At 37.3% G+C, this 26,678-nt stretch overlaps 1 protein-coding gene across 2 annotated transcripts in view; it reads left to right on the top strand.

Moving 5' to 3' along the window:
* LOC110817321 (large ribosomal subunit protein P2y-like) overlaps positions 1-22,632 on the top strand; it is a 51,524-nt gene extending 28,892 nt beyond the window's left edge. Inside the window, exons 1-4 of one of the 2 annotated variants that reach the window (XM_022045812.2) lie at positions 19,226-19,453; positions 21,360-21,450; positions 22,064-22,293; positions 22,388-22,632. In XM_022045812.2, the coding sequence (XP_021901504.2) occupies positions 21,363-21,450; positions 22,064-22,293; positions 22,388-22,414 (345 nt within the window). In that variant the 5' untranslated portion in view covers positions 19,226-19,453; positions 21,360-21,362 and the 3' untranslated portion in view covers positions 22,415-22,632. Of the gene's footprint in view, positions 1-19,225; positions 19,454-21,359; positions 21,451-22,063; positions 22,294-22,387 lie in introns of those variants that run through there. The other variant, XM_088213392.1, reaches the window with a different exon arrangement.
* The last annotated feature ends 4,046 nt before the right edge of the window (positions 22,633-26,678 follow it).

The raw sequence follows: 26,678 nt of genomic DNA on the forward strand, positions 1-26,678 counted from the left end.
CGGGGTATGGGGACGGCCCTGGAATATGATTTCAAGTGTTAAGGGTTAACGGGTAGCGGGACCCCTATGGATCCCCATGGATACTAGTGGGCTGGTAAATGAGGAAAATATGTTGTGTAACGATTGAATTACGAAAAGCTTGATAGGTATTATGTTATACAGTTTATATATATGGTTTCATGATGATGATGATGTTATTGCTTTCGTATATTGTTTTATGAATTTCACCGAGGTAAGTGAATGGTAAAGGTTTTATTATTGATAAAAGGATTTGTTGTAAATTATGCTCAATTGGTCTTTTTGTGTTTTCTACCCACCTTTACCTCCGTGACGGTGAGATATCGTGATGTCTTTACTGGGCTAGTGTAGCTCATTCCTTATTTAATCATTTCAGATCAAGAGGACATCGTTCCCGAGCCGGTTCCGCAGGAGGACGACGAAGGGGACGCCTAAAGACTCCATAGTCACATTCGTAGCTTTTACTTTCAAGTTTCTCCTTTAGGTAGTTTGATCTTTTATATTTTGTGAGCACGTTTTTGGTTTTAGTGTAAGGGATGTTATTCAAATTTTGACTTCGCTTCCGCATTTGATATTTTTAATATACATTTCATTATGAATTTCCGGGGCTGTTACAGTTGGTATCAGAGCCGCATTTCCTCGGACCCATCCCTTACACAATAGTGCCTTAGAGAAATACTCACCGATATATCGTTACTCAATCATTCCTTGTGAATGCAGGTACACGGGAATGAGGAGAGGAAGGCCCCCACTAAACCGAGCGGTCCCAGATAATTCACTTCGGGAGGATTTAGATAGACTATTCGAGATGGTGGAGGCTCTCGCAGCTGCCCAGCGAAGGCAAGAGGAGAGAAGGGAGTTACCGGGACCTCCTCCGCTAGCGCAGGTTGAGCCCCCGCTACAGCAGGCTGATCCCGAGCCACCCCAGCAGGAGCCTGTTCCTCCACGGTACCACCTGGCACCACAGCCGCGGTACGACCCGGTACCACAGCCACAGTACCAACAGGTGCCGCCACAGCACATTCCAGTGCCCCCACCACATCAGCAGGCGCCACCACAGGGTCCCCCAGTTCACCCTCAGCCGGCCCCAGTCCCTCTACCTCGGGACCCCGCTCCCTCCTTGATCGACCCCGGCTTCATAGAGAGGTACAGAAGACTGAACCCTTCTACTTTTTCAGGGGGATCCTCTTTCGAAGAGGCCCAATACTGGCTGGCAGAGACTGAGAGAGCTTTCGAGACCTTGGGAGTAGTTCCTGAGCAGAGGGCTGCCATTGCCTCCTACATGCTGGTAGGGGAAGCAGTACGCTGGTGGGAGCTCAAGCGGGCCACCCTGCCTGCACCAGTTACTTGGGAGCAGTTCCTAGCGGCCTTCCATGCGGAGTATCTCCCTAAACACATCTAACATCTAAAGGAAATGGAATTTGCTCAATTGGTCCAGGGAAATATGACAGTGTCGGAGTATGCTCGTAAGTTCCTGGAGCTGGGCCGACATGCCCCGGAGACATTGTTGGATGAGGGCCGAAAGGCCAGGAAATTCCAGTGGGGTCTCCGCCCGGAGATCAGACAGCACTTACTGGTGATGGAGCTCGAGACATATTCGGCAGTCCTGGCAAAGGCGCAGATCATAGAAAGGAGCTTCGACACCCGCCCTCAGCTAGCGGGAAGTTCCCGACCCTCAGCCCCACTCCACAGGCCAGCGCCTACCATGCCTGTCCAACCCAGTAAGAGGCCCATACCCGCCGTCCAGGCCCCTCCTCAGGCTATGGGGGCAGCACGTGGGAAGATCTGCCAGTACTGCGGCAGGGATCATGGGGACCGACCCTGCTACCGCCTCAACAACACCTGTCGCATATGCGGCAGTGCCCAGCACTATGCAAGGGAGTGCCCTAGGAACCAGAATCAAGGGAGGCCTCCAATCCAGGGCAGAGTTTATAACCTTACCCAGAAGGATGCGACGCAGACCTGGACGTGGTACATGGTATGTATACTATCTCTGGCCACATTGCTCATATTTTGTTTGATACTGGTGCATCACATTCTTTTATTTCACATGTTCTTGCTTCCAAAATTTGTGTATCACCTGAAAGACTTGATTCATTATTGCTTGTATCTACCGCTGGGGGGAGACATTGCTAGGAGAGGTTGTCTACAGGGCATGTGCCGTGGAGATAGCAGATAGGAAATTGAGGGTAGACCTGATAGGGTCAGACACAGGGGATTTTGATGTAATCCTAGGAATGGATTGGCTAGCGGCGTATCACGCCACCATAGAATGCTTTAACAAAAAGATTGTATTTAATCCTCCCAACGAGGAGCCATTTACAAGTTAATAAAATTATTCGGTACTGATTTTCCCTAATGGCAAATTCTTTTCTTCTTAATTCCTAGTGCCTTAATATTATATTTTCTCTAACTAGGTAAACCCAAGAAAGAAGTTTGTATCCAAGAGATTCCAGTAGTCCGAGACTTTCCAGACGTATTTTCGGATGAACTGCCCGGTCTACCAAGGGACAGAGAGGTCGAGTTCACCATAGACTTACAGCCAGGAACTCAGCCCATCTTTGTAGCTCCTTACCGAATGAGCCGCATCGAGATGGAAGAGCTAAGGAAACAGATCACTGAGCTACAAAACAATGGCTTCATTAGACACAGCATTTCCCCATGGGGTGCCGGGGTTACTTTTGCAAAGAAAGGGGATAGAACGTTGAGACTGTGCATTGATTACAGAAGGGTAAACAAGGTAACAATTAAGAACAAGTACCCTCTTCCCCGGATTGATGACCTTTTCGATCAGTTGCAGGGTGCACAGGTCTTTTCTAAAATAGATCTACGATCAGGTTACCATCAGGTAAAAGTGAGAGCAGAAGACATCCCCAAGATGGCATTCCGAACCAGGTACGGACACTATGAGTTCCTGGTTATGCCGTTTGGGCTAACCAACGCCCCGGCCATCTTTATGGATCTAATGAACAGGATCTTCAGAGAATTCTTGGATCAATTTGTCATCGTGTTCATCGATGATATCTTAGTCTACTCAAAAAGTAGGGAAGAACATGCTCATCATCTCGCCCAAGTCCTACAGGTACTCAGGGAAAAGAAGTTGTATGCGAAGTTGAGCAAGTGTGGATTCTGGCTCGAGCAAACCGTATTCCTAGGACATGTTATATCGAAGGAAGGGGTGTCGGTGAACCCCGAAAAGGTTGAAGCGGTACTTGGTTGGGAAAGGCTGACAACAGTTAAGGAAATTCGCAGTTTCCTAGGGATGGCAGGTTATTACCGCCGGTTTGTCGAAGGGTTCTCTAGTCTAGGAGCTCCTCTAACCCGACTCACAAAGAAGAATGCAAGGTTTGAATGGAATGAGAACTGCGAAAGGAGTTTTTCAGAGTTGAAGAAGCGACTGACTACTGCACCAGTGCTGGCTCTACCGAGTGGATCAGGAGGGTACACGGTTTATAGTGATGCCTCCTATCTGGGCCTGGGTTGTGTCCTAATGCAGCATGGAAAGGTTATAGCATATGGGTCTAAACAGCTAAAGAATCATGAGAAGAACTATCCTACCCATGACTTGGAGCTTGCCGCAATCATACACGCCTTGAAAATCTGGCGCCATTATTTGTATGGAGAGACCTTTCAGATCTACACCGATCATAAGAGTTTGAAGCATATCTTCACTCAGAAGGATCTCAACATGCGTCAGAGAAGGTGGATGGAACTCCTCAAGGACTATGATTGTGACATCCTATACCATCCAGGTAAGGGCAACGTAGTGGCCGATGCCCTCAGCAGGAAAAGTGCAGGCACCCTAGCCCATCTGATGGTTTCAGAATGTAGGTCCATTGGGGCTACACAGCAGGTTCGCCTGCGAGATCTGAAGAGAGTCATATGTTTGGGCCACCTAGCAATCCAACCCGAGTTAATCCAAAGAATAAAGGAAGCCCAGTCAGTCGACCCCGCCCTAGTAACCCGCAAGAAGGATGCAGAACAAGGAGTGAGCTCAGAATTTTAGATCTCTGCCGACGGATTGATTCGTTTCAAGGATAGAGTGTGTGTCCCAGACGACAGTGAGTTAAAAAGAGACATCATGACAGAGTCCCATAGTTCAAGGTTCGCCATGCATCCAGGAAGTACGAAAATGTACCAAACTATGCGACCTCGGTTCTGGTGGAATGGGATGAAGAGAGATATAGCCGACTTTGTATCTAAGTACTTGGTATGTCAGCAGGTCAAGGCAGAACATCAACGCCCGGACGGGTTACTTCAGCCTTTACCGATTCCAGAGTGGAAGTGGGAACACATCACCATGGACTTCGTATCGGGACTACCCAAGGCACGATTGGGACATGATGCTATATGAGTAATTGTTGACCGACTCACTAAGTCTTTCCACTTCCTGGCCATCAGAATGACTGATCCTTTGGACAAGTTGGTAAGAATGTATATCCGGGAGGTAGTCAGACTGCATGGAGTTCCAGTAACAGTAGTATCCGACAGGGATCCCAGGTTCACTTCTCGGTTTTGTAATAGTTTCCAGCAAGCTATGGGAACAAAGCTGTCTCTTAGTACTGCTTTCCACCCCCAAACCGATGGACAATCAGAGAGGACAATTCGTACGCTGGAGGATATGCTCCGAGCTTGTGTCCTTGACTCCGGGGGCCATTGGGACGACCACCTACCCCTGATAGAGTTTGCTTACAACAACAGTTACCAAGCAAGCATCGGCATGGCCCCATACGAGGCGCTATACGGGCGTCCATGCAGGTCACCGATCTGTTGGGAAGAAGTGGGCGATAGAAGATTGTTTGGCCCGAATTTGGTAGAAGAAACCACGTCCAAGATAGTTAAGATCAAGAAGAACATCTAGACAGCTCAGAGTAGGCAGAAGAGTTATGTTGATAACCGAAGGAGAGACCTAGCCTTTGAGAAAGGTGACCGGGTGTTTCTTGAAGTCACCCCCTTCAAGAGAATTAGTAGGTTCGGCAGGAGGGAAAAATTAAACCCCAGATATATTGGACCCTTTGAAATCTTAGACAAGATTGGTACCACTGCCTACAGACTTGCACTGCCTCCTGAGCTCTCCCGGGTTCATAATGTGTTTCACGTATCTATGCTACGTAAATACAATCCGGACCCTTCTCATGTCTTGGCTCATGAACCGCTTCCACTCCGAGAGGACTTGTCTTATGAATAAGTACCGGTCGGTATCACGGACCGAGAGAGCAGAATACTCCGCAAGTATTCTCATCTTGATGGAGCTTATATTACTAGCCCTCCTTTCTTCTCTCTTCTCCACCCTATTTTTCTCAGCATCATTACAGGACCCAGCCTCATTTTTAGGATGTTGAGTTCTAGGCTGCCTTGTATTAGGGATCATGTGTCTTGTTTCATTTCGACCACTACTCAAGTTATCTATCTTCTGATTAAGTCGTATCAATTCTGCATGCATAGCCTCCATAAGGAGCATTATGTTGGCAGGGTTTTGATGCTCACTTGACATTTTAAGAAGATTTCTTGCAAAAGGGCTAAAAAAAAGTTTTTCTCACCAGTTCTCTCATATTTCACTCACTTGGCTTTTATCCTCTAATAATCTCACACACTCTTGTCTTTTACCTTTTTATCCCTCACCCTCAAGTTGAGTGTCGGATAGATCCTTTTGAATCAAAGTATTCAAAAGTATTCTTTTAAGATATCGCAAGGAGTCCTATAGAACAAATACCGCACCAATACTAGAAGCAAGAGTGTAACACACAGAAGAAGAGGTAGTGTGTTATTGATTATGCTAAACTCTAAGATTCAATTTAGACACTTAGATATATCAGAAAATTAAAGCTTAGAACAATAAAAAAAACTGAGAGTGGAAAAAAAAATTGACGGTTTATAGAAGATGTAGCGATTTGGTTGTCCCAAAAAGAAATCCGAAAGATATTCCTACAAATCTATTCCTGATGTACATTACGTTTTATATAAAAAAATGTAGCCTTTAATGAACTATGTAAGTGTGAATGCAAGTGGTTGTAAAAAAAATTGTAAAATAAAATGAGCTTTTGCCTTATGAAGAGGTGGTTCTTGCACCGTTTCAAATAAGGATGGTTGGCTACCAAAAAGATAAGTACTTTTCCGGTGGGATTTCTTTCCTTTGTTTCCTTTATTTTCTCTCTTTCTCTTTTTTTTTTCTATTCTCTTCTTTTTTTTCTCTTCTTTTTTTTTCTTTTTTTTTTTTGCACAGGAAACAAATTTGAAAGAAAAGTATATTAAAAAAAAATATCGATACTCAACAAAGATTTTATTAAGCCAAGAAAGCGTCAATTGACATTATGTCTTACTTGGATCGATGTATGAGATAATCCTTTTTCTGAATAGATGAACGAAAAAAATTAAATAAATAAATAAACAGTGCAAGAATTTAAAAGTGAAAAAGTAAATGATAGTAGGTTTACATAGAGCCAAAGTTCTGATACCGAATGATGCGAAATCTAAGATCAACTAACGTGATCAGAAACTCACATAAGGTCGTACCTTGAAAAATAAATCCACTCCTTACTCAACAAGATAATAGAAAAACCTCTCTTAAACTCTTAATATTATTGAGATAATTTCTGAATCCTTACAATGAAGACTTGGTGGCCTATTTATAGGCCAAGCCAAGTAGATAAAAAGAAAAATAAAATCTCTTAATTTAATTTGTAATTACATAAGAAATAAATTAAATATTAAATATTAATTTTCTAAGTAAGATAAATTTAATCTTCCCTTTTAATTAAAAAATATTATGGCCAAATTAAGATGGGAGACATATGAAAATAAATTAAAAATTAAAAGTTAATTTTCTAACTAAAATAAATTTAGTCTTCCCCTTTAATTAAAAGATATTGTAGTTAAATTAATAGGGAGACATATGAAAATTTAGGGTCGGCCATAAGATCTCCTTTTTGGCCTATTCTCTCCTCTTTCTTCGGATTGGGCATTCTCTTTATGATCCATGTCCATGCTCACATCACATTTATCCACTACTGTAAAACTGGACTCCTCCTGGAACCATAATAGCAAAGACATACTTAACTTAAATACAATAGGGATAAGTTTACTCCTGTATTTAGATATTTTCAAAAATTCTTTACTTGTTACATCTTATGGATAGGAAATAATATAACGTGGTTGCTTGAAAGTTTTGTTGTACAAGAATTAATATGTACAGTTTTAAAATGAATTACATTGAGATATACTAGTTGTTATATGAGATGTAGAAGTATTATCTGGATAGGAAAAATGATGGACAACTTTAAATTGGGCACGAGTTCTTATATTTATAATATTAAAGTTTAGAAAAATATGACTTACAAATGATCTTAACCATCCAACAAACTATCGATCTATCTAATTCTAATGAGGAAGTAAAAGAAAAAATAAATAAATAAATAAACGAAAAATAGGGGTAGAATTGAAAAAGAACATTTCAAAACCTAAACCTTAATATTAATTTCTTATTATATATTTTTAGTTTTTCAAGAAATATAATTATAATTATACAGAGCTGGAGCTGTGTATAAAGAACATCACATATTCTATATTATATAATAATATTAATATTTTCTAAATATAATTTTTTTTGCAGTAATATTAAATTAAACAAATTTGTTTAATACAAAACAATCTTATCCTTCTTTTTTAGCTTTTCATAGTTTTTTTTTTAATTTTAACATCAAATTTATAATATTAAAGTTGAGAAAAATATAACTTATAAATGACATGAACTATCCAACCAAACAATCGAGTCGAGTAGTTCTAATAGAAAAGTAAAAAATAAATAAATAAATAAATAAGAATGAAGACCGAGGTAGAATTGGAAAAGAATATTTCAAAAGCTAAACCTTAATATTAATTTTTCTATTATATATTTTTAATTTTTCAAAAAACATAATTATAATTAAAAAAATATTGACCAAGGGAGAATTAGAGCCTTGTATACAAAACATCTAATATTATATATTATATAATAATATTAATATTTTTTAAATATAATTTATTTTGTAGTAGTCTTGAATAAACAAATTTGTTCGATACAAAAAAAATTTATCCTTTTTTTTCAGTTTTTCATAAGGTTTATTTTTATTTTTTACCATCAAACTTAAAGTATGAAAGTTTAGAAAAATATGACTTACAAAATAATTTAAACTATCCAACTAACAATCGAGTCATTTAGTTCTAATGGAGAAGTTAAAGAAAACAAAAGAGAAGTAAATAAATAAGAACGAAGATGGAGGTAGAATCGGAAAAGAACATTTCAAAATCTAAACTCTAATATTATTTTTCTATTATATATTTTTTATTTTTTTAAAAATATAATTATTATTAAAAAATATTGACTAAGGCAGAACTGAGACTTTGTATAAAAAACTTCACATATTATATATTATATAATAATATTAATATTTTTTAAATATAATTTTTTTATGGTAATATTAAATAAACAAATTTGTTCAATACAAAATAATTTTATATTTTTTTTCAATTTTTCATAGGGCTTATTTTTAATTTTTACCATTAAATTTATAATATTAAAGTTAAAAAAAAATATGACTTACAAATTATCTAAATTATTCAACCAAACAATTGAGCTGTTAAAATAGGGAAACTAATAAAAAAGAAACAATAAATAAGTAAATAAATAAAAACAAAAAATGGGTATAAAACCAAAAAATAACATTTCAAAACCTAAACCCTAATATTAATTTTTCTATTATATATTTTTAATTTTTTAAATATATAATTATAATTAAAAAATATGACCACAGTTGGGACTTTATATAAAAATATTATATATTATATATTATATAATAATTATATAGGTCCGGAACTTAAATGGTAATAAAGTCATAAATTAAATGCGAAAGCGAAATAATAGAGTTAGGGTTTACATTCCTTACATAATAATTTAAAATGCCTAATAGGATTATAAGAATATCCATTCTAAAAAAATAAACAAAAATTAAAAAAACAAATGAAAAACAAATAACTGAGCATCCTAAGACGACCTTCACTAGCTTTTAAAGGGAGTACAAGTGGTGAATTATTCACAACTCTCTTATTGATTGGCATCTGGATCTTGGTCCTCTTGATCTTGAATAGTTTATGAAAGGGTGAGCTAAACTAGTCTAGTAAGAATATCACACTAATCACGTATACAAAAAACTGAAGATTAATAAAAATAAAAAAAACAACCAATAAAGCCCTTAATTTAATGTAAATTCATTTACTACAAAGAAAGTCATTTAAACAATTTTTTTAAAAAATAACCAATGAAGACCCATATCCATACACTTTTTATTTTCACATATAAGATAACAAGAGACGATCATTTTTTATTTTTTTTACCCGCTTACCAGTATCCCTAGGGGTCCATAGGGATGTCCTCCTACTCATGAACCCAATATCAAATTAAACAATTAATCGACCGTCACCATACCCCGTTTGGTAATGGGCGCCAAAAATTCCACCACATCAATACCCCGTTCGGTATGATGGTAAATTATATCTCCCAAACCTTACTGGTAAGGGATTTTTTAGCCTCGCTCGACTGAGATAACATTCACGGTAGGATTTTCTATGTACCAGACCCGTCTGCCCTTTTTCGGGTACCTAGTAAGTTTTTTCCATACAGATTTCCATCAGCATAACAATCAACCACGCAATACCAATAGCTCATTTTATACTCATACTTCACTTAAACAAACAATATAGTTTAACATAGTCAAATAACCAATAACCGAAATACTGACAAACAATACAAGGGAACCAAATAACCAAATAACCAAAAAGACCCTAAAAATCATCAATTTAGTTACGCACAGTATAGTAGTAAATAAATATAGATAATACAGGAAATCGAAACAATCGTGAACTAACCAGTTTCGGCTCCACTAGTGACATATAATTATTTTTAGGGTTCTCTAATTTTTAGTAAAAACACACAATTATCGATTATTAAGCCTTAATTTGTCTTAATGGAGAAAAGTGTGAGAGATCCTTACCCAGATCGGTGTTTTGGGATGTCACGCTGCTTACTACGCTTCCTAACGAGTACTGAATTTTTTGAAACACTTGTCATGTAACAATACCCTAGAAATCTAAAATCGGTGTCCAAAACTCATTTCAGTCACTTTTGGAGTTCCCGCACAGGGCCGTTGTCAGCTCCGCTGTGCTTCGGTGCCGACTCCACCGCCCACAACAGCGTTTTGCCTCGACCTAGCCAGTTTTAGCCGATTTTTAGGCAATCTTGGTCGTATCCCTACAGAAAAATATGTCAAGGACTTCGATTACCCAACCACAGAAAACTGAACTTACTAAGGAGGACCTCCGGGTGCGGCAGCTATACCGGTTCTCCTTTGCGGCTGAGATTTTTTCTTCGATCAACCTGCACAGAAAAGGACAGTGAACACAATGATCAAAAAATCACGTGAAATAGGAATCGAGAAGGGGCTCATCCGAGCGATTTGGGACTTTGGCCGCGGCAGCTCCGTCGGACTTCGCCCATATTTTTCGTCTCACCCGCCATTCTTTTTGCTCCAATTTAGCCATGAAGGTGCTCGGAATCAAATTTCGAGCAAATAAGGAAAATTTTTACCTTTTTTTGTGGCAATGGTGGCTTTGGTGCGGCGGCAGTCGACAATCGGCGGTAAGCCTCCTTCTCTGGCGGGGGCTAGCGGCTAGGGTTTGGGTTTCTGTGTAATGCAAGATATTTATATCAATCCCACTTTGATCTGAACCATCCATCACGATCGATCTCGTTCGTCTGATTGCGCCTAAGGAGAAAATAAATCTGAACCGTCAATTGCGATTTGATCTTGACTATCCGATCACATTTAAGGAAGAAATTAATCTAGATCATCCATTGCGATTTGATCTTGACCGTCTGATCGTGTTTAAAGTGAGAATAAATTTTGGTCATCCACACGCACGGGATCGATCTTGGGCCATCTGATCGCGGGGCACGCGGATCACCCGCATGGCATCTGCGTTGCACCAACATCAGCGTGCCTCACCACGCGACATGCTCCGGTTCATCGGGGTTGCTGACTTGGCGGTCCTACATGGCATAATTTTTTTATTTGCACTCTGATCCCTTATTTTTAATTTTTCTTTTAAAAACACCCTGCGAACCCAAATTTTCACCAATTTTTTCCAAAATTATTTTCAATTTCATCCATAACTTATTTTTTCTATAATTTCAATAATATTAAAATAAATTTTTTAATATTTTAAAATGTTAAAATTGACCCCGGGCAAACTTTTGGGTCCGGGTATTACAACTCTCCCCCTTTAAAAGAAATTTAGTCCTTCAAATTTGTCTCCCTCTCACTTAGTCAAACAGTTGAGGATATTGGACTCTGAAGTATGATTCTATCTCCCATATGGGCTCCTTCTGTGTGTGATTCTATCATAGGACCTGAACAAAGAGAATTTATCTGTTGTGGAGTATTCTGCTCTTTTGGTTTACAATGGCCATTGGTACATCCTCATAGGATAGATTCTCCTAGAGTGAAAGGTGTTCGTGGGCCAAGATGTGCGAGGGGTTCGAGTTGTACTTGCATAAAATAAACACATGAAACATATTATAGACCCATGATAGCTCTGGAGGTAGTATCAGTCTATAGACAGCAGTGCCAATTCTGTTTAAGATCTCAAATGGGCTAATGAACATGAGATTTATTTTTTCCCTCTTGTCAAACCTACTGATTTTCTTGAAAGGGGTGACCTTGAGGAACACTCGATCACCTTTCTTAAATTTCTAAATCTCTCCTCCGGATGTCCTCATAACTCTTCTAGTTGCTCTGAGCCATCTGAATGTTCTTTCTGATCTTAACTATTTTGGTTGTAGTCTCCTCCACAAGATTTGGGCTGAAAAATTTTCTATCACTTACATCTTCCCAACAGATCGGTGATCTGCATCGGCGGCCATACAAAGTCTTGTACAGAGCCATGCCGATACTTTCCTGGTAGTTGTTATCATAGGCGAACTTTATTAAGGGTAAATTATCATCCCAATGGCCCTTGAAATCAAGAACACAAGCCCGGGGTATATCTTCTAATATGCGAATCATCCTTTCTGATTGTCCATCGATCTGAGGGTGGAATGTGGTACTAAGAGATGGTTTTATTCCCATGACTTACTGAAAACTAGAGAAAAACTGAGAAGTGAACTTGGGATCCCTGTCAAATACTACTGTCACTAGCACTCCATGTAACCTGACTATCTCCCGAATATATATTCTCGCTAGCTTATCCAAGGGGTCGGTCATCTTGATGGCCAAGAAGTGAGAAGACTTGATGAGTCGGTCAATAATTACCCAAATGGCATCATATCCCGAGTGTGCCCTAGGCAATCCTATCATAAAATCTATTGTGATGTGTTCCCACTTCCACTATGGGATTGATAATGGCTGAAGTAGCCCGCCTGGGCATTGATGCTCTGTCTTGACCTGTTGACATACTAGACACTTAGAAATAAAGTCGGCTACCTCTCTTTTCATCCCGTTCCACCAGAACCGGGGTCGCATACTTTGATACATTTTAGTGTTTTCAGGATTGATGGTAAACTTTGAGCTATGAGGCTCTGTCATGATGTTAATTTTTAGTTCACTATCACCTGGAACACATATTCTATCTTGAAATCTGAGCAATCTATCGGCAAAGACTCGAAATTCTGAATTTACTCTCTGTTCTGCACCCTTCCTGAGAGCTACTAGGGTAGAATCAGTGGATTGGGCTTCCTTTATTCTCTATATCAACTCAGGTTGAACAGTTAAGTGGGCCAAGCATGTAACTCTCTTCAAGTCCTAAAGTCGTATCTATTGTGCAACCCATATTACACTGCATTATGAAACCATTATGTGAGGTATATACCTGTACTTTTTCTACTAAGTGCTATGGTTATCACATTACCCTTATCCGGGTGATTCAAAATATTGCAATCGTAGTCCTTGAGGAGTTCTATCCAACGTCTTTAACGCATGTTGAGATCCTTCTGAATGAACATGTGTTTAAGCTCTTATAGTCGGTATAGATCTAAAAAGTCTCCCCATACAAGTAGTGGCGCCAATTCTTCAAAACGTGGATAATAGTGGCAAGTTCTAAGTCGTGGGTGATATAGTTTTTCTCATAACTCTTCAACTATCTGAACCCATAGGCTATGACCTTTCCATACTGCATAAAAACACAACCCAACCCCAGGTAGGAGGTATCACCATAAATTGTTTATCCACTTATCTTACTCGGTAAGGCCAATGCAGGTGTAATAATCAACTACTTCTTTAGTTCTTAAAAGCTTCATTCACAGTTATCGTTCTACTCAAACTTGACATTCTTTTTTGTGACTTGGGTCAAAGGTGCAGATAGGCTAGAAAATCTTTCTACAAACCTGCGGTAATAATCTATCATTCCCATAAAGTTACGAATCTCCTTGACTGAGGTCAATTTCTCCCAACCAAGCACTGTCTCAACTTTTTTGAAGTTCACTGACACTCCATCCCTTGATATGATGTGTCATAGGAAGGTAGTTTACTCGAGTCAGAACCAACACGTACTCAACTTTGCATACAACTTCTTTTCTCTAAGAACTTGCAAAACCTGAGTCAGATAGTGAGTGTGTTCCTCTCTACTTTTTTTAATATGTCAGGATATTATCGATAAATACAATGACGAACTGATTCATGAATTATCTGAAAAATCTGTTCATCAAGTCCATAAAGATGGTTGGTGCGTTGGTTAGTCCAAATAACATAACCAGGAACTCATAGTGTCTGTACCTGGTTCACAAAGTTGTCTTGGGAATGTCCTCTGCCTTAACTTTTACCTAATGGTAACTTGAACGCAAGTCCATTTTAGAGAAGACTTGAACACCCTACAACTGGTCAAAAAGGTCATCGATTCTAAGAAATGGGTACTTGTTTTTGATCGTGACCCTATTCAATCCCCTGTAGTCAATACATAACCTTAACGTCCCATCTCTCTTCCTTGTAAATGTGACTCCAGCACCCTAAGGGAACACAATATGTCGAATGAACTCACTATCCTGTAATTCATTGATTTGTTTCCTCAGCTCTTCTATCTCAACACGGCTCATGCGGTAAGGGGCAACTAAGATAGGTTGGGTGTCTGGCTGAAGATCTATGGTGAATTCAACTTCTCTGTCCACTAGCAATCTGGCTAGTTCATTAGAAAATACATCCGGAAAGTCTTGGATTATCGGAATCTCTTGAATGCAAATTTTTTTCTTATGTTTGCCTAGTTAGAGAAAACAATCGAGTTAAAATACTTTATAATAGAAAAATTATCATGAGGGAATAATGTTTAAAATTTTTATTAATTTATAAATGACTCTTCATTAAGAGGGTTCAATACAAGTTTTTTGTGAAAACAATCTACGGTGGCGTGATACAACGCTAGCCAGTTTATTTCTAGGATTACATTAAAGTTCCCTGTGTCAATCTATATTAGGTCCACAATCAACTTCTTATTTGTTATATCTATTATACAAGCTCTGTATATAACCTCCTCTAGTAGTGTCCTACTCCCAAGAGTATACACAAATAACATATAATCAAGTATTTCAGGTAATACATTCAAGTTTGGTATAAAAGCATGTGAGACAAATGAATGTGAGGCATCAATATCAATCAAAATATGTACAAGGTGATTACAGATAGTGTACGTACCCTATATCACGTCTGGGTTGGCTTTAGCATCCTGCTAAGTGAGGTCGTAAGCTCTGCCCTAGATAGGAAGTCTGACCTGATTCTCATTTTACAGATATAGTCTTGCATAGTGCTGGACATTCCCACATATGCGGCAAGTATTGTTGAGGTAATAGCAGGGTCAGTCGCCATGATCCTTGCCATAGTGCTGGCAAGTCCTACCGTGTCCTGTTAACAGAGCTTGAGGAGGAACCTGAGTCACTGAGCTAGATCCCTTGTTCTGCTGAACCGATGTAGTAGGTACTGGTCTGTGGTATAAAATCGAGGGTCTGGGGTTCCCCACTGCTTGAGGAAAAATGCGAAGGTTCCTCTCCACTAGCTGTGCTTTGGCCAAAACAGTTGAGTAAGTATTAAGTTCAAACATGTACAGCTACTGTCTGATCTTAGGACGGAGGCCCCACTCGAACTTCATTGTCTTTCTTCCTTCATCCATCATGCTCTTAGGGGAATACTAGCCCAACTCTAGGAGCTTTCGGGCATACTCTGACACAATCATATCACCTTGGACTAGATGTACAAACTCCATTTTCTTCATATGTCGGAGGTGCTATAGGAGGTACTCTGCATTGAAGGCCATTAGGAACTATTCTCAAGTGATTGGAACGGGTAGGGTGGCTTGCTTAAGCTGCCACCAGTGACCTGTTTCTCCAACAAATATGTAGGTGGCAAGTACAACTTTCTGTTCGGGAACCACCCAAAGAGTCGTGAAAGCCTTCTCTATATCAGCTAATTAGTACTCGACCTCTTCAAAGGAGGATACCCCTGTAAAAGTATACGGGTTTAGCCTTTTGTACCTTTCAATGTAGCTTGTGTCCATCATGGGTAGAACTAGGTCCCATGGAAAAGGGACTGGATTATGTTGGGGAGGGACCGGATGGACCTGCGGTGGTACTGGATGATACGATGGAGGCACCGAATTGTACTGTGGTGGTAGCGGGTGATGCGGTGGGGGCATCGGACTATACTGTGGTGGTGTCGGATGGTATTGTAGAGGAGCATGGTTGTATCGGGGTGGCTTTGGATCCTCCCGCTGCAAGGGTGGTTCAAACTATGGCAGCGGGGGAGGGTCAGGTGGCTCCCTCCTTTCCTCTCGGACCTGCTGGGCAATAATGATCTCCAGCATCTCAAAGAGTTGGTCAACATCTTTTGGAAGTGAACCCTCCCAGGCTACTCGGTTTAGTGGAGATCTTCCTCTCCTCATCTATTTATACCTGCATTTCACAAGGAATGGTTGAGTGATAATTCATTTTTGGTGTTATCTTAGGTATTTGTGTAAAGAATGGTTATGAAGAACGCGACTCTAATACCAACTGTAAAGGCCCGGAACTTAAATGAAAATAAAGTCATAAATTAAATGCGGAAGTGAAATAATAGAGTTAGGGTTTACATTCCTTACATAATAATTTAGAATGCCCAATGGGGTTATAGGAATGTCCCTTCTAAAAGAACAAACGAAAATTAAATAAATAAATAAATAATAAATAACTGAGCATCCTAGGACGACCTTCACTAGCTTTTGAAGAAGGTCTGAGTGGTGAACTATTCATAACCCTCTTGTTGATCGGGATCTGGATCTTGGTCCTCTTAATCTAAAATAGTTAATAAAAGGGTCAGCTACACTAGCCTAGTAAGAATATCACACTAATCATATATACGAAAAACTGAATATTAGTAAAAATAAGAAAAATAATCAATGGAGCCCTTAATTTAATGTAAATTCATTTACTATAAAGAAAGGTATTTATTTCATACTTATGTAATAAGTTTTTCCAAAAATAATCAATGAAGACCCATATCCATACACTTTTTATTTTCACATATAAGATAACAAGAGACGATCACTTTTTATTTTTTTTACCCGCTTACCGGTACCCCTAGAGGTCCTTAGGGATGTCATCCTATTCGTGAATCCAATATCCAATTAAACAATTAACCGGTCATCCCCTTATCCCGTCTGGTAATGGACGCTAAACATTCCACCACTTTGATACCCCGTCTGGTATGAGGGTGAACCATATCTCCTAAACCTTACTGGTAAGGGACATCTCAACTTTGTCCGACTGAGGTAACGTTCACGGTAGGGTTCCTTATGTACCAGGCCCGTCCGCTCTTTTTTGGATACCTAGTAAGTCTTTCCCATACAGATTTTCATCAGCATAACAATTAACCACGCAATACCAATAGCTCATTTTATACTCACAGTTTACTTAAATAAACAATATAGTTTAACATAGCCAAATAACTAATAACCGGAATACTGACAAAAATACAGGGGAACCAAATAACTAAAAAGACCCTAAAAACTATAAATTCAGTTACGCACAGTATAATAGTAAACAAATATAGGCAATACAGAAAAATAAATAAGAAATCAAAACGATCGTGAACTAACTGGTTTTGACTCCATTAGTAACTTATAATTATTTTTACACTTCTCTAATTTTTCATAAAAATACACAATTATCGATTATTAAGCCTCAATTTACCATAACGGAGAAAATGGTGAAGGATCCTTACCCATATTAGTGTTTCGGGACGTCTTGCTGCCTACTACGCTTTTTAACGGGTACTGGATTTCTTGAATTATCCCTGCAGAATTTGAAATACTTGTCACATATTTAAAATTACCATAGAAATCTAAAATCAGTGTTCAAAACTCATTCTGGCCAAGTTTGGAATTCCGGCACCACAGTGCCACCATGCTCCAGCGCCGACTCCGCTGCCCACAGCAGCGGTCGCCTCGACTTAACTGGTTTTGGCCAATTTTTGGGTGGTTTTGGTCGTATTTGTGCAAAAAAATACGTCAGAGGCTTTTGTTGGCCGAAAAACCACAGAAAACCGAACTTACCGGCAGGTGGGACCTCTGGGTGCGGCGGGCTCTGCCGGTTCTCCTTCGCGGCTGAGATTCTTTCTTCGGCTAACCTGCACAGAAAAAGGCGGTGAACACAATGATCGAAAAATAACATGAAACGAGAATCGAGAAGGGGCTCATCGGAGGGGTTTTGGGGCTTTGGTCGCGGCAGCTCCGTCGGGCTTCACCTGTATTTTTTGGTTCACCTGCCATCCCTTTTGCTCCGATTTGGCCATGGAGGTGCTCAGAATCAAATTTTGAGTGGGTAGGGAAAATTTTTACCTTTTTTAGTGGTTGGCGATCGACCTCTTTCTCCGGTGTCTGATTTTTCTTCTTCGACGGGGGCTGGCGGTTAGGGTTTAGGTTCCTGTATGATGCGAGGTATTTATATTCATCTCGCTTTGATCTGGATCGTCCATAACGATTGATCTCATCCGTCTGATCGCGCCTAAGAAAGAAATGAACTTAGACCATCCATCGCAATTTGATCTCGACCGTCCGATCGCATTTAAGGAGGAAATGAATCTGAACCGTCCATCGCAATTTAATCTTGACCGTCCGATCATATTTATGGAGTGAACAAATTCAGGTCGTTCACGTGCGCGGGATCGATCTTGGGCCGCCCGATCCCGGGGCATGTGGATCGCCCGCGTGACACCGACATAAGCGTGTCTCGCCACACGACGTGCTCTGACTCGTCAGGGTTGCTGATTGGGCGATCTTACGTGGCACAATTTTTTTTATTTGCACTCTGATCCCTTATTTTTAATTTTTCTATCAAAAACACCATCCGAACCAAAATTTTCACATTTTTTTTAAAAATTATTTTCGATTTCATCTATAACCTATTTTTTTCATAATTTCAACAAAATTAAAATAAATTAATTAAAAATAAATTTTTATATATTTTGAAATGTGAAAATTCATTTCGAGGCAAATTCTGGTTCCAGATATTACAATAATATTAATATTTTTAAATATAATTTTATTTGTAGTAATCTTAAATTAAATAAATTTCTTCAATACAAAACAACGTTATCGTTTTTTTCAGTTCTTTTATAGAATTTATTTTTAATTTTTATCATCAAATTTATAATATTAAAATTAAAAAAATATGACTTAATTTTAACTGTCAAATCAAAACAATCGAAAGAAAAAATAATAATAATAAATAAATATAGAAGAATGATGGTAGAATTAGAACAAAAAAATTCAAAACCTAAACCCTAGTATTATATATAGAGATTACAAATATATATACACATCACTGCATTTTCTAATTCACTTCTTTGCTAACTGAAAACCTTAGCCACTAATTAAATCCAGAACTCCCTAAGTATGTTTTTTTTTTTTATATCATGTCCTACTCTCTATATATATGTAACCTCCCAAGAAAAAAAAGGGGTGGAAGTAAAAGGTACTAAAGTCAAAAAATTTGAAAGAGAAAGGAGCAATAGGGAAATAAATGGGGCTACATTGTAAAGATTTTAAATAGGGAACGGAAAACTCAGGAATTTTAAAAAAGATATAAAAAATATTAATCAACGGTCTTAGATCTAATGTTGGCATCAAACGGCCACTTTATCCCATATAAATTCTTCTTTCTGGTTCCTTCAAAACAGAAGGAACCCTAGACGGAAGAAGGGGCGGCGAGGAAGAGAGGGGGCGAGAAAGGAAGGCCGAGAGATAGTGAGAGCAGAGAGGTTGAGCGAAGAGAAGACGGGCAGCACGATTCAAGGAGGATTAGAAGGAGGAATCCTTGCCAGGAATCCGCGGGGGCGAGAAGGGTCCGGAGAAGGATCACTGTTGTAGACGAACGTTCAGGCGGAAGCAAGAGGTAAGAAAAATTTAAAATTTCTAACACTGAATTTGAAATGCGTCTTTTAATTCCTTGTTTCGGATAATGTATGCACGACGAGAATTTGAGGGGATTGGGAGAATATTGTAGTAAGTCTGTGAATCGGGCATCAAAAAATGATTTAATACATATACAGGATGATTAAATTATAAAATAAGGAGGTCGAGTGTAAAATGCTGCGTGATGGGAAGCTGTAGCTGTAGGCGGAATCAATGTTAGTCTAAATGGGATTTGATGAACAGCGGAATATGAACTTAGGAGTGACTAGATCTGAAGGAGACGGGTTGGGAGAACCGAATAGGATAGACGAGTGAAAGGAGATCATGAGCACACGCTGGGAAGTCTAAAAGGAAATGTGTGGGCAGGGTTCAAGGTAGAGAAATCGGGGAGAAGAAATAGCAAATCGCAAACGGAGGCGAGAGAGAGTATTAATCTTGTGAGGAGCTTCTGGTCGGGCATTTAGGGGAATTGAGTGTAACTTAGGGAAAATCTAATCTAGATAATTTCCTTGCTGTCTTCTGGTGTACAGAGGAGACCTGTGTGAGTGAGTGGCCAACTAATGGCCAGAATATGCCTGATAATTGAGCATCTTATTTGCTGATTTTATTTACTGGTTTGGGCATGTCATCTGCATACTGTGTCTTCTATGGAGTGTGTGAGTGGCCCAGTAAGGGTCGTTTATTATGCATTCAACTCTTATTATGAAGTGATGTCTGATTGAGTAGGGTGGTGGGATAAAAAGAATGTCGTTAAGTGAAATATAAATTATGTTGTGGTTGGTAATCAATATTATTATCATGTCTAATATAGTTACATGCAGGTGAACATCTCTGTAAAACCTGAAGAGAGATGAGACTGCTGAACGTGAGGATAAATCTGGAAGCGATGAGAGATATGATTTGTTGTGTAGAGAGGTTATTGCTGACAGTGAGCAGATACAAGTCCCACTTATTGAAAGAGTGGATATGAGTAGACAAAGGGGTGAGGAAACACAGGGGTTAGGTGACAGAATGTGCTGAGGTATTTAGGTGATGAACTAAAATGGGAACTTCATCCAGTGGAGTTCTGGAAGAATATACCTAGAGAGAGATTAGAGGGTTGTTAGAGTGGAATGGTGCTGGGAAGGGTCCAGTGGGGTTCTGGAAAAACATACCACAAGAGAGATTAAAGGGCTGTTGAGTGAGGATACTGGGAGGGACCCTGCAGAATTCTAGGAGCACGCCAGGGGATGGGTCATGGGTTTGTTTCTTGCTGGGTAGGAGGCAACAAGAATTCTGGTGGTGAAATCTGCAAGATATACTTTCTGTATAGGGGTAGGAAATGGTTGAAAATCAGTAAAACTTTGGGTGAGAAAACGACTGTTTAGGAGAGGGGAGTGTTGAGGGGGACTCTGGCCTAGGAATTATACTGATTTCAATACGTTGTTTCAAATTCTAAATTTGACTTACTGGGCATGTGTAGGGTCATTACTGTTTATTTACAGATATGGTGAAGCAGGAACCTTAACTGGAATTACCACCAGCGAAATCCAACCCCTAGGGGGATGCGAGGAGTGACTAAGCGAGACAATACCATTATACACACACTTACACAGCAGTTTTAATTGCATACATGTAGTAAGAATACTTTAGTTATGTCGTGGTAGTGTGAAGTTAGTCAATAAAATACTATGCATGTATATTAAGGAAACACAGGGAAGAAGTTATGTCTGACATTTACCTTGAAATGACAATTACATGAGTGATGATGTTTTGATATATGATTACTGATAGGTGAGAACAGGTGGCATTGACGCCTCATCTAGTTAAGTTTCAGGCCATTACATATACGTATATATCATGTTTATTCCGAAGATTTGATATTTAAGTTTGTGTATTCCAAGCAGAAAATGAAGGTAACCGCTGCTTATTTGCTTGCTGTATTGGGAGGCAACGCATGCCCCACGGCTGAAGACATCAAAGCCATTCTTGGATCGGGTAATCAGTCTTGTTTTTTTATCTATTTTTTCATGGTATTGCAAATTTTAATTTCAACAACCCATTAAGTGCAACCAAATCTTAAGCTCTATTCGAGCTTCACGTTCTTTCTCATATGTTTTTGTCCTTTGTTTTTCATTTTGGCGATTGATTTTGATTAAGCATTTTTTATTCAGATGTATTAGAAGTTTCTCTTTTGTTGAAGTGCTACCGTCATGATATGGATGTAATTAAGAGATTGTAGTTTTGTTGTTTTAGTTTTCTCTCTTATAAGGATTTGGTGTGAATATCTTTAAAGTATGTTGTAATTTATGCTTATGAAGTGTCTGGCATCTGGGTGCAATCATTTATTTTTTTGGTTGGAAAGTGCGTGCTATGTTGATTTTAAGTTTCTCAATACTGAAGAATAAGATGAGGGTACCCTATATTTTAGGAAATTGAGCGGAAATTATGTGAACATGGTATGCTGGTAAGTATTTGTTGGATGAATTGGTAAGTCTATGGATTCAGGATATATCGTTTTTCTATGTCTAGAGGCTATGTTGAGGTTTGATTTCTGCTGGGGGAGGGGAAGCCTTGCAATTAAAAACTAATTTACTTTCGTGTTTTGCAGTTGGGGCTGAAGCTGAAGATGAAAGAATTGAGCTTCTTCTCTCCCAGGTTCATGGTAAGGATATAGTAGAGCTAATTGCAGCTGGAAGGGAGAAATTGGCTTCTGTGCCATGCGGCGGTGGCGGTGGTGCTGCAGTTGCCGCAGCTCCTTCAGCTGGTGGTGCTGCAGCCGCACCTGCTGCTGAGGAAAAGAAAGAAGAGAAGAAAGAGGAGAAAGAGGAATCTGATGATGTAAGATTTTCTTGTTAAATAATCACTTCTTCCCTTTGCAAATATTAAAAATCTTTTTGATACTTACATTGGCTGTGTTTGATATTGTTTACAGGACATGGGTTTCAGTCTGTTTGACTAAGAAGTTGCATTGCTTATTGATCGCCTCTCAAATGCAGTTAGCATGTGTTAATTTGAGGTTTACAAGTCTGTAGTTGGTCCTGAATTTTAATTTTCTTTTTGAACTGTTGAAGTTTTGTTTAGATAATGAAGTAAGTTTAACATTGGAGCTATATTTTGTTGTTGGATTTTGTCTGTTATAGGTTTGTTCTTAAATATCATATAGATGTTGATTTTGTAGTTGCCAAAGTAATTGCTTTTTTATTATGGCCCCTAATACTATTTGGTGGTAAATTGTAGTTAATTAATGTATGATATTTTACAGACGTGATAAAATTTTGTTTGTTTTCACTTTCAACTTAATGGGATGGTAAGAGACTATATTTGAATGAAAAATTTTGGATGAATTTTAAAATTATTGAATAGATAAGAAGTGAAAATTGTTTTTCATTATACTCTCAAAATATGTGTAATTTTTGTTATATTTTTATAAACAAAAATCTTATTTTTATATTAATAATAATATAAATAATAATGATTTATTTTATTAAATATAAAAATTTAATTTAATTATGTTTAATAATTATTTATTTAAATATAAATTTAATTATAATTTTATATAATTTATTTTTTTTATTATATAATTTATTATAACATATAATAATATATAAGTAAATTAGTAATTTACTTAAAAATATAATTATATTATTATATCATTCAAACAAAATAATTGTCATTAATATACATTATTATACAATCATTTAAATACTAAAAAATTTATTATTCTATAATATGTTATTATCATCTAATCATTACTATTGTAATACATTAATTATTTATCATTAAAATTTATCCAAACATAATGTAAGAGGTTGTAACCTTTTGAATTCCTATCTTCTTGTGGTAATGGAGAAGGGAACATAACCAAGTCAACTTGAAGTGAGGATGGTTAAATTAATGTGAGTTGTTCCTGATTAATTAACTACAATTTGGAAAATTATGAAGTTCTAGATGGTGCTTTGGGTATATCCTGGTGTCTGGTAAATGACAAAGTTCGAGAATTGGCAATATGGGTGTGATAAAGTTATGGAATTGGCCGTATGGGTATATTTGCTAAAGCTTCACAAGATTGATGCATAACCGATCAAACACTAGTAAGTAAATGACAGTATTGTGTTTGTAGTTGTGGGCATCAATGATCTAGGTTTATCAGATAGATAAGAGGTTGAGATGTTATGGACTTCCTTAATGCAACTTTCATGTACCTTTTTATTGTTTCTTCGGTAGGTTTAGAGATGTTGGTTCGGATTATGGGGAATTCATATCTCCAGCCCTGGTTTACAGGGTAGATTACTGCAAATCACCAAGACTCCTAGAAGAAATGGTTGAATTATTTGTCCAAGTCAACTTTCTTAATCTCTTTCCATCTTGATTGGGGTGGGATTTGCGCTTTTTCGTCAACATTTAAGTTACTTAGAATTGGTGTTTGTTCTTGGAAAATAGACTTATTTGTTTTCAAGATCTGATAATTTTAAGTAGGTAATTTAAAACATAAATCTTAATCTATGACTAATTTGTCCAAATGTTAAATGAAGAGTCTTGCAAACCAATATAGAGGGCCTTCCAGCAATTTGCTTGCTTATTCACATGCCATAAATTTTAGGTGTTAATGTTTTTTTGTAGTATGATTCACATCTTTCTTCTTTTTGGTATTTCTTCCTTTAAGATCTTCAATAGAGGTTTCTGCTTGTTCTTGTTGAGCGCCATGAACTACTTTCCTAATATAATATACTATTGGGTTTGGTTGCATATACTGATGAAATGTTGTTAGAAAAAACAAAATAAATTTGGTCCTCCTGAAACCGACTTTTAATGCCCAAATTTTGGAAAGAAACTTTTTTAAGAAGAAAATTTGTCATTTCCTTCTTTTTAAAAAAAATAATTGTGCCTAAAATATATATTAATCTCTTATAAAGTCTTAAAACTTCATAAATCAAATCTTTTACCAAAAAGAAAAAAAAAAACTGAAGAAAGATATGAAAATTTATGTTGGTCACTTAAATAACATACTTTATCTTTTTTATCTATCAATAAAATAAAATAAATTATCATGATAGTAAATTATAATAAAAAAATTATATATTTTTATTTTATAATGAGTAAAAAATTTTAAAGAAGAAACAATAATTTATCTTAAACTTTATAAACTCTTTTATATAAACCCGAGACAGAAGGCACATGATGTACCTGACTTCAAAAAATTTCATTATTTTCCCTTAATACAATATCTTTAACAGAGAAAAAGAGTATCTATAGATAAACTTCAATATAACAAAATGATTAGGAAACAAATATATATATATATATATATTATGAACAAGGATATGCAGATCCTAATTTTTCTTGATATGATCCTGTTAGCTACAATCAGAATCCGCCAAACCTTTGCTTACACAAGGCAATTGCTACCTAAAATATGAAATCAATACATTGATTTGGTTAGCCTTAAACGTCCATGTTATGATCATTATCATTGTCACCATCATAGTATTCATCATCCCGCTGAATCTACTTGTCCTAGGTGTGCTCTGAAACACATTCCTCATTGCATTCAGGAAAGCATAACATGTCGAATATTTGTAACTTATAATATCCATTTTTTAAAGAAAAATTTTATTATAACTTCAAACTAAGCGGAGAAATGTAAACATGTTTTTGCGTTGCAGCATTATGAATTGTGAGCTACTGTAAATGTGAATTTCTTTGCATATGCGATGATTTAAGGTTGTCTACTAACGATCTATGCGTTCATCGGGTTCTGCTCATCTTCATCAAAATCTGGGATGTAGAAATTGGGCGGAACCTGCAAAGCAAGTTATTGCCATCAGATCACCAATATTTTGACTGCATCATATATATTTATTCATTTAATCAGTTGGTTTACTACAAGAGTCCACAAACTTTTCATGGTCATCCACTTCAATAAGTATCTTGAGTTTGTGGACATCCACTGGATCATGAGTCAATATGAATATATTTGAAGAATTTCATTGTGAAATGACTGTTCTACACAACAAGAGCAATCTTCATTGCGTTGATGAAACAAAGATTTTTTCACATGATTATATCTAATTAACTATTATCAGTGCACTTGTCCCAAAAGGAAAAGCTCATCAGTTATCATATCAACTTGGCAATTATTTCCACGTAACAAACCTCTTGTATCTTGACACTAGGAGCATGTTGAATGCAATGAAGGTTTTCCAGTACTTGCGCTTTGATTACACTGAGATATAATTTTTTGTTTAAATTCTCCTAGTCAATTAACCAAACAGAAGATTAGATGAATCAAAAGATTGCAATGTTCAATATCGAATTTCATCATAAACACAATGTAGCAAAATACACAATAGAAACCTACCACATTTCATTTATTTATTTCACCCTTTTGGTTTGACCTCATTCAAATTTAAGTCTTTCATTTTCTTTTTCTTTTCTAACAATTTAATATCTGTGGTTGTTATATTAAATTATTAGTAAGACTTTTCTCATCTTGAATACTCCTTTGTGTTTTTTCCTAATTTTGAATTTTTTTTAAAAAAATTATTCCTTACTTTTAGAAATCCAAGCACATGCAAATGTCCTTAAAAAAAGTAACAATTTAATATAAAATGACCAAAAAAAATCAAACCATATGTATTGAATTGCTAGATAAAAACCACAGGATTTGAATTTGAGTAAAGCCAAACAACAATGGTGAAACTGTAACTTGCCCTTATTCGATTTTTTGTTATATGTTTTTCCAAGGAACATAATCATCTAACTAAGCTAGCTCTTTCTCATGTTAGTTCTCATACAAAGAGAATAGACGATTTAAAGCTACCACATACTATGTGCTTGGCTGGAATCTTTAATGAATAGTCTAGTGCAACATATTTGATATATTCATTTTCAAGAATCTCTGCGAAAAACATCATGATAAAAAAAATAATTATGTACCAACAAATCACAATGATTGAGGTTTGAGAAGTACAATCAGCTATACAACTACATAATTACAACATGCAAAAAATAAGGTAAGATTATGAATTAAACAATCAGCAGCATTCCTAATGACTAAAGACTCACAATACAGAAAGTAGCTATAGTTGCAAGGCTGAAATAGTAGTTTGGGGAGAGAACATCATTAACTTGGAAAATTGATTTTACTAACTGAAATAATGAAAAACTAAATAAATTTCTAATCTCCGAGAAAATATTTTGCTAGGATAGATCTAATTCTCTAT

The sequence above is a fragment of the Carica papaya genome, chromosome 2 (assembly GCF_054855325.1).
Source record: "Carica papaya isolate Zhongbai chromosome 2, ASM5485532v1, whole genome shotgun sequence".
NCBI lineage: Eukaryota > Viridiplantae > Streptophyta > Magnoliopsida > Brassicales > Caricaceae > Carica > Carica papaya.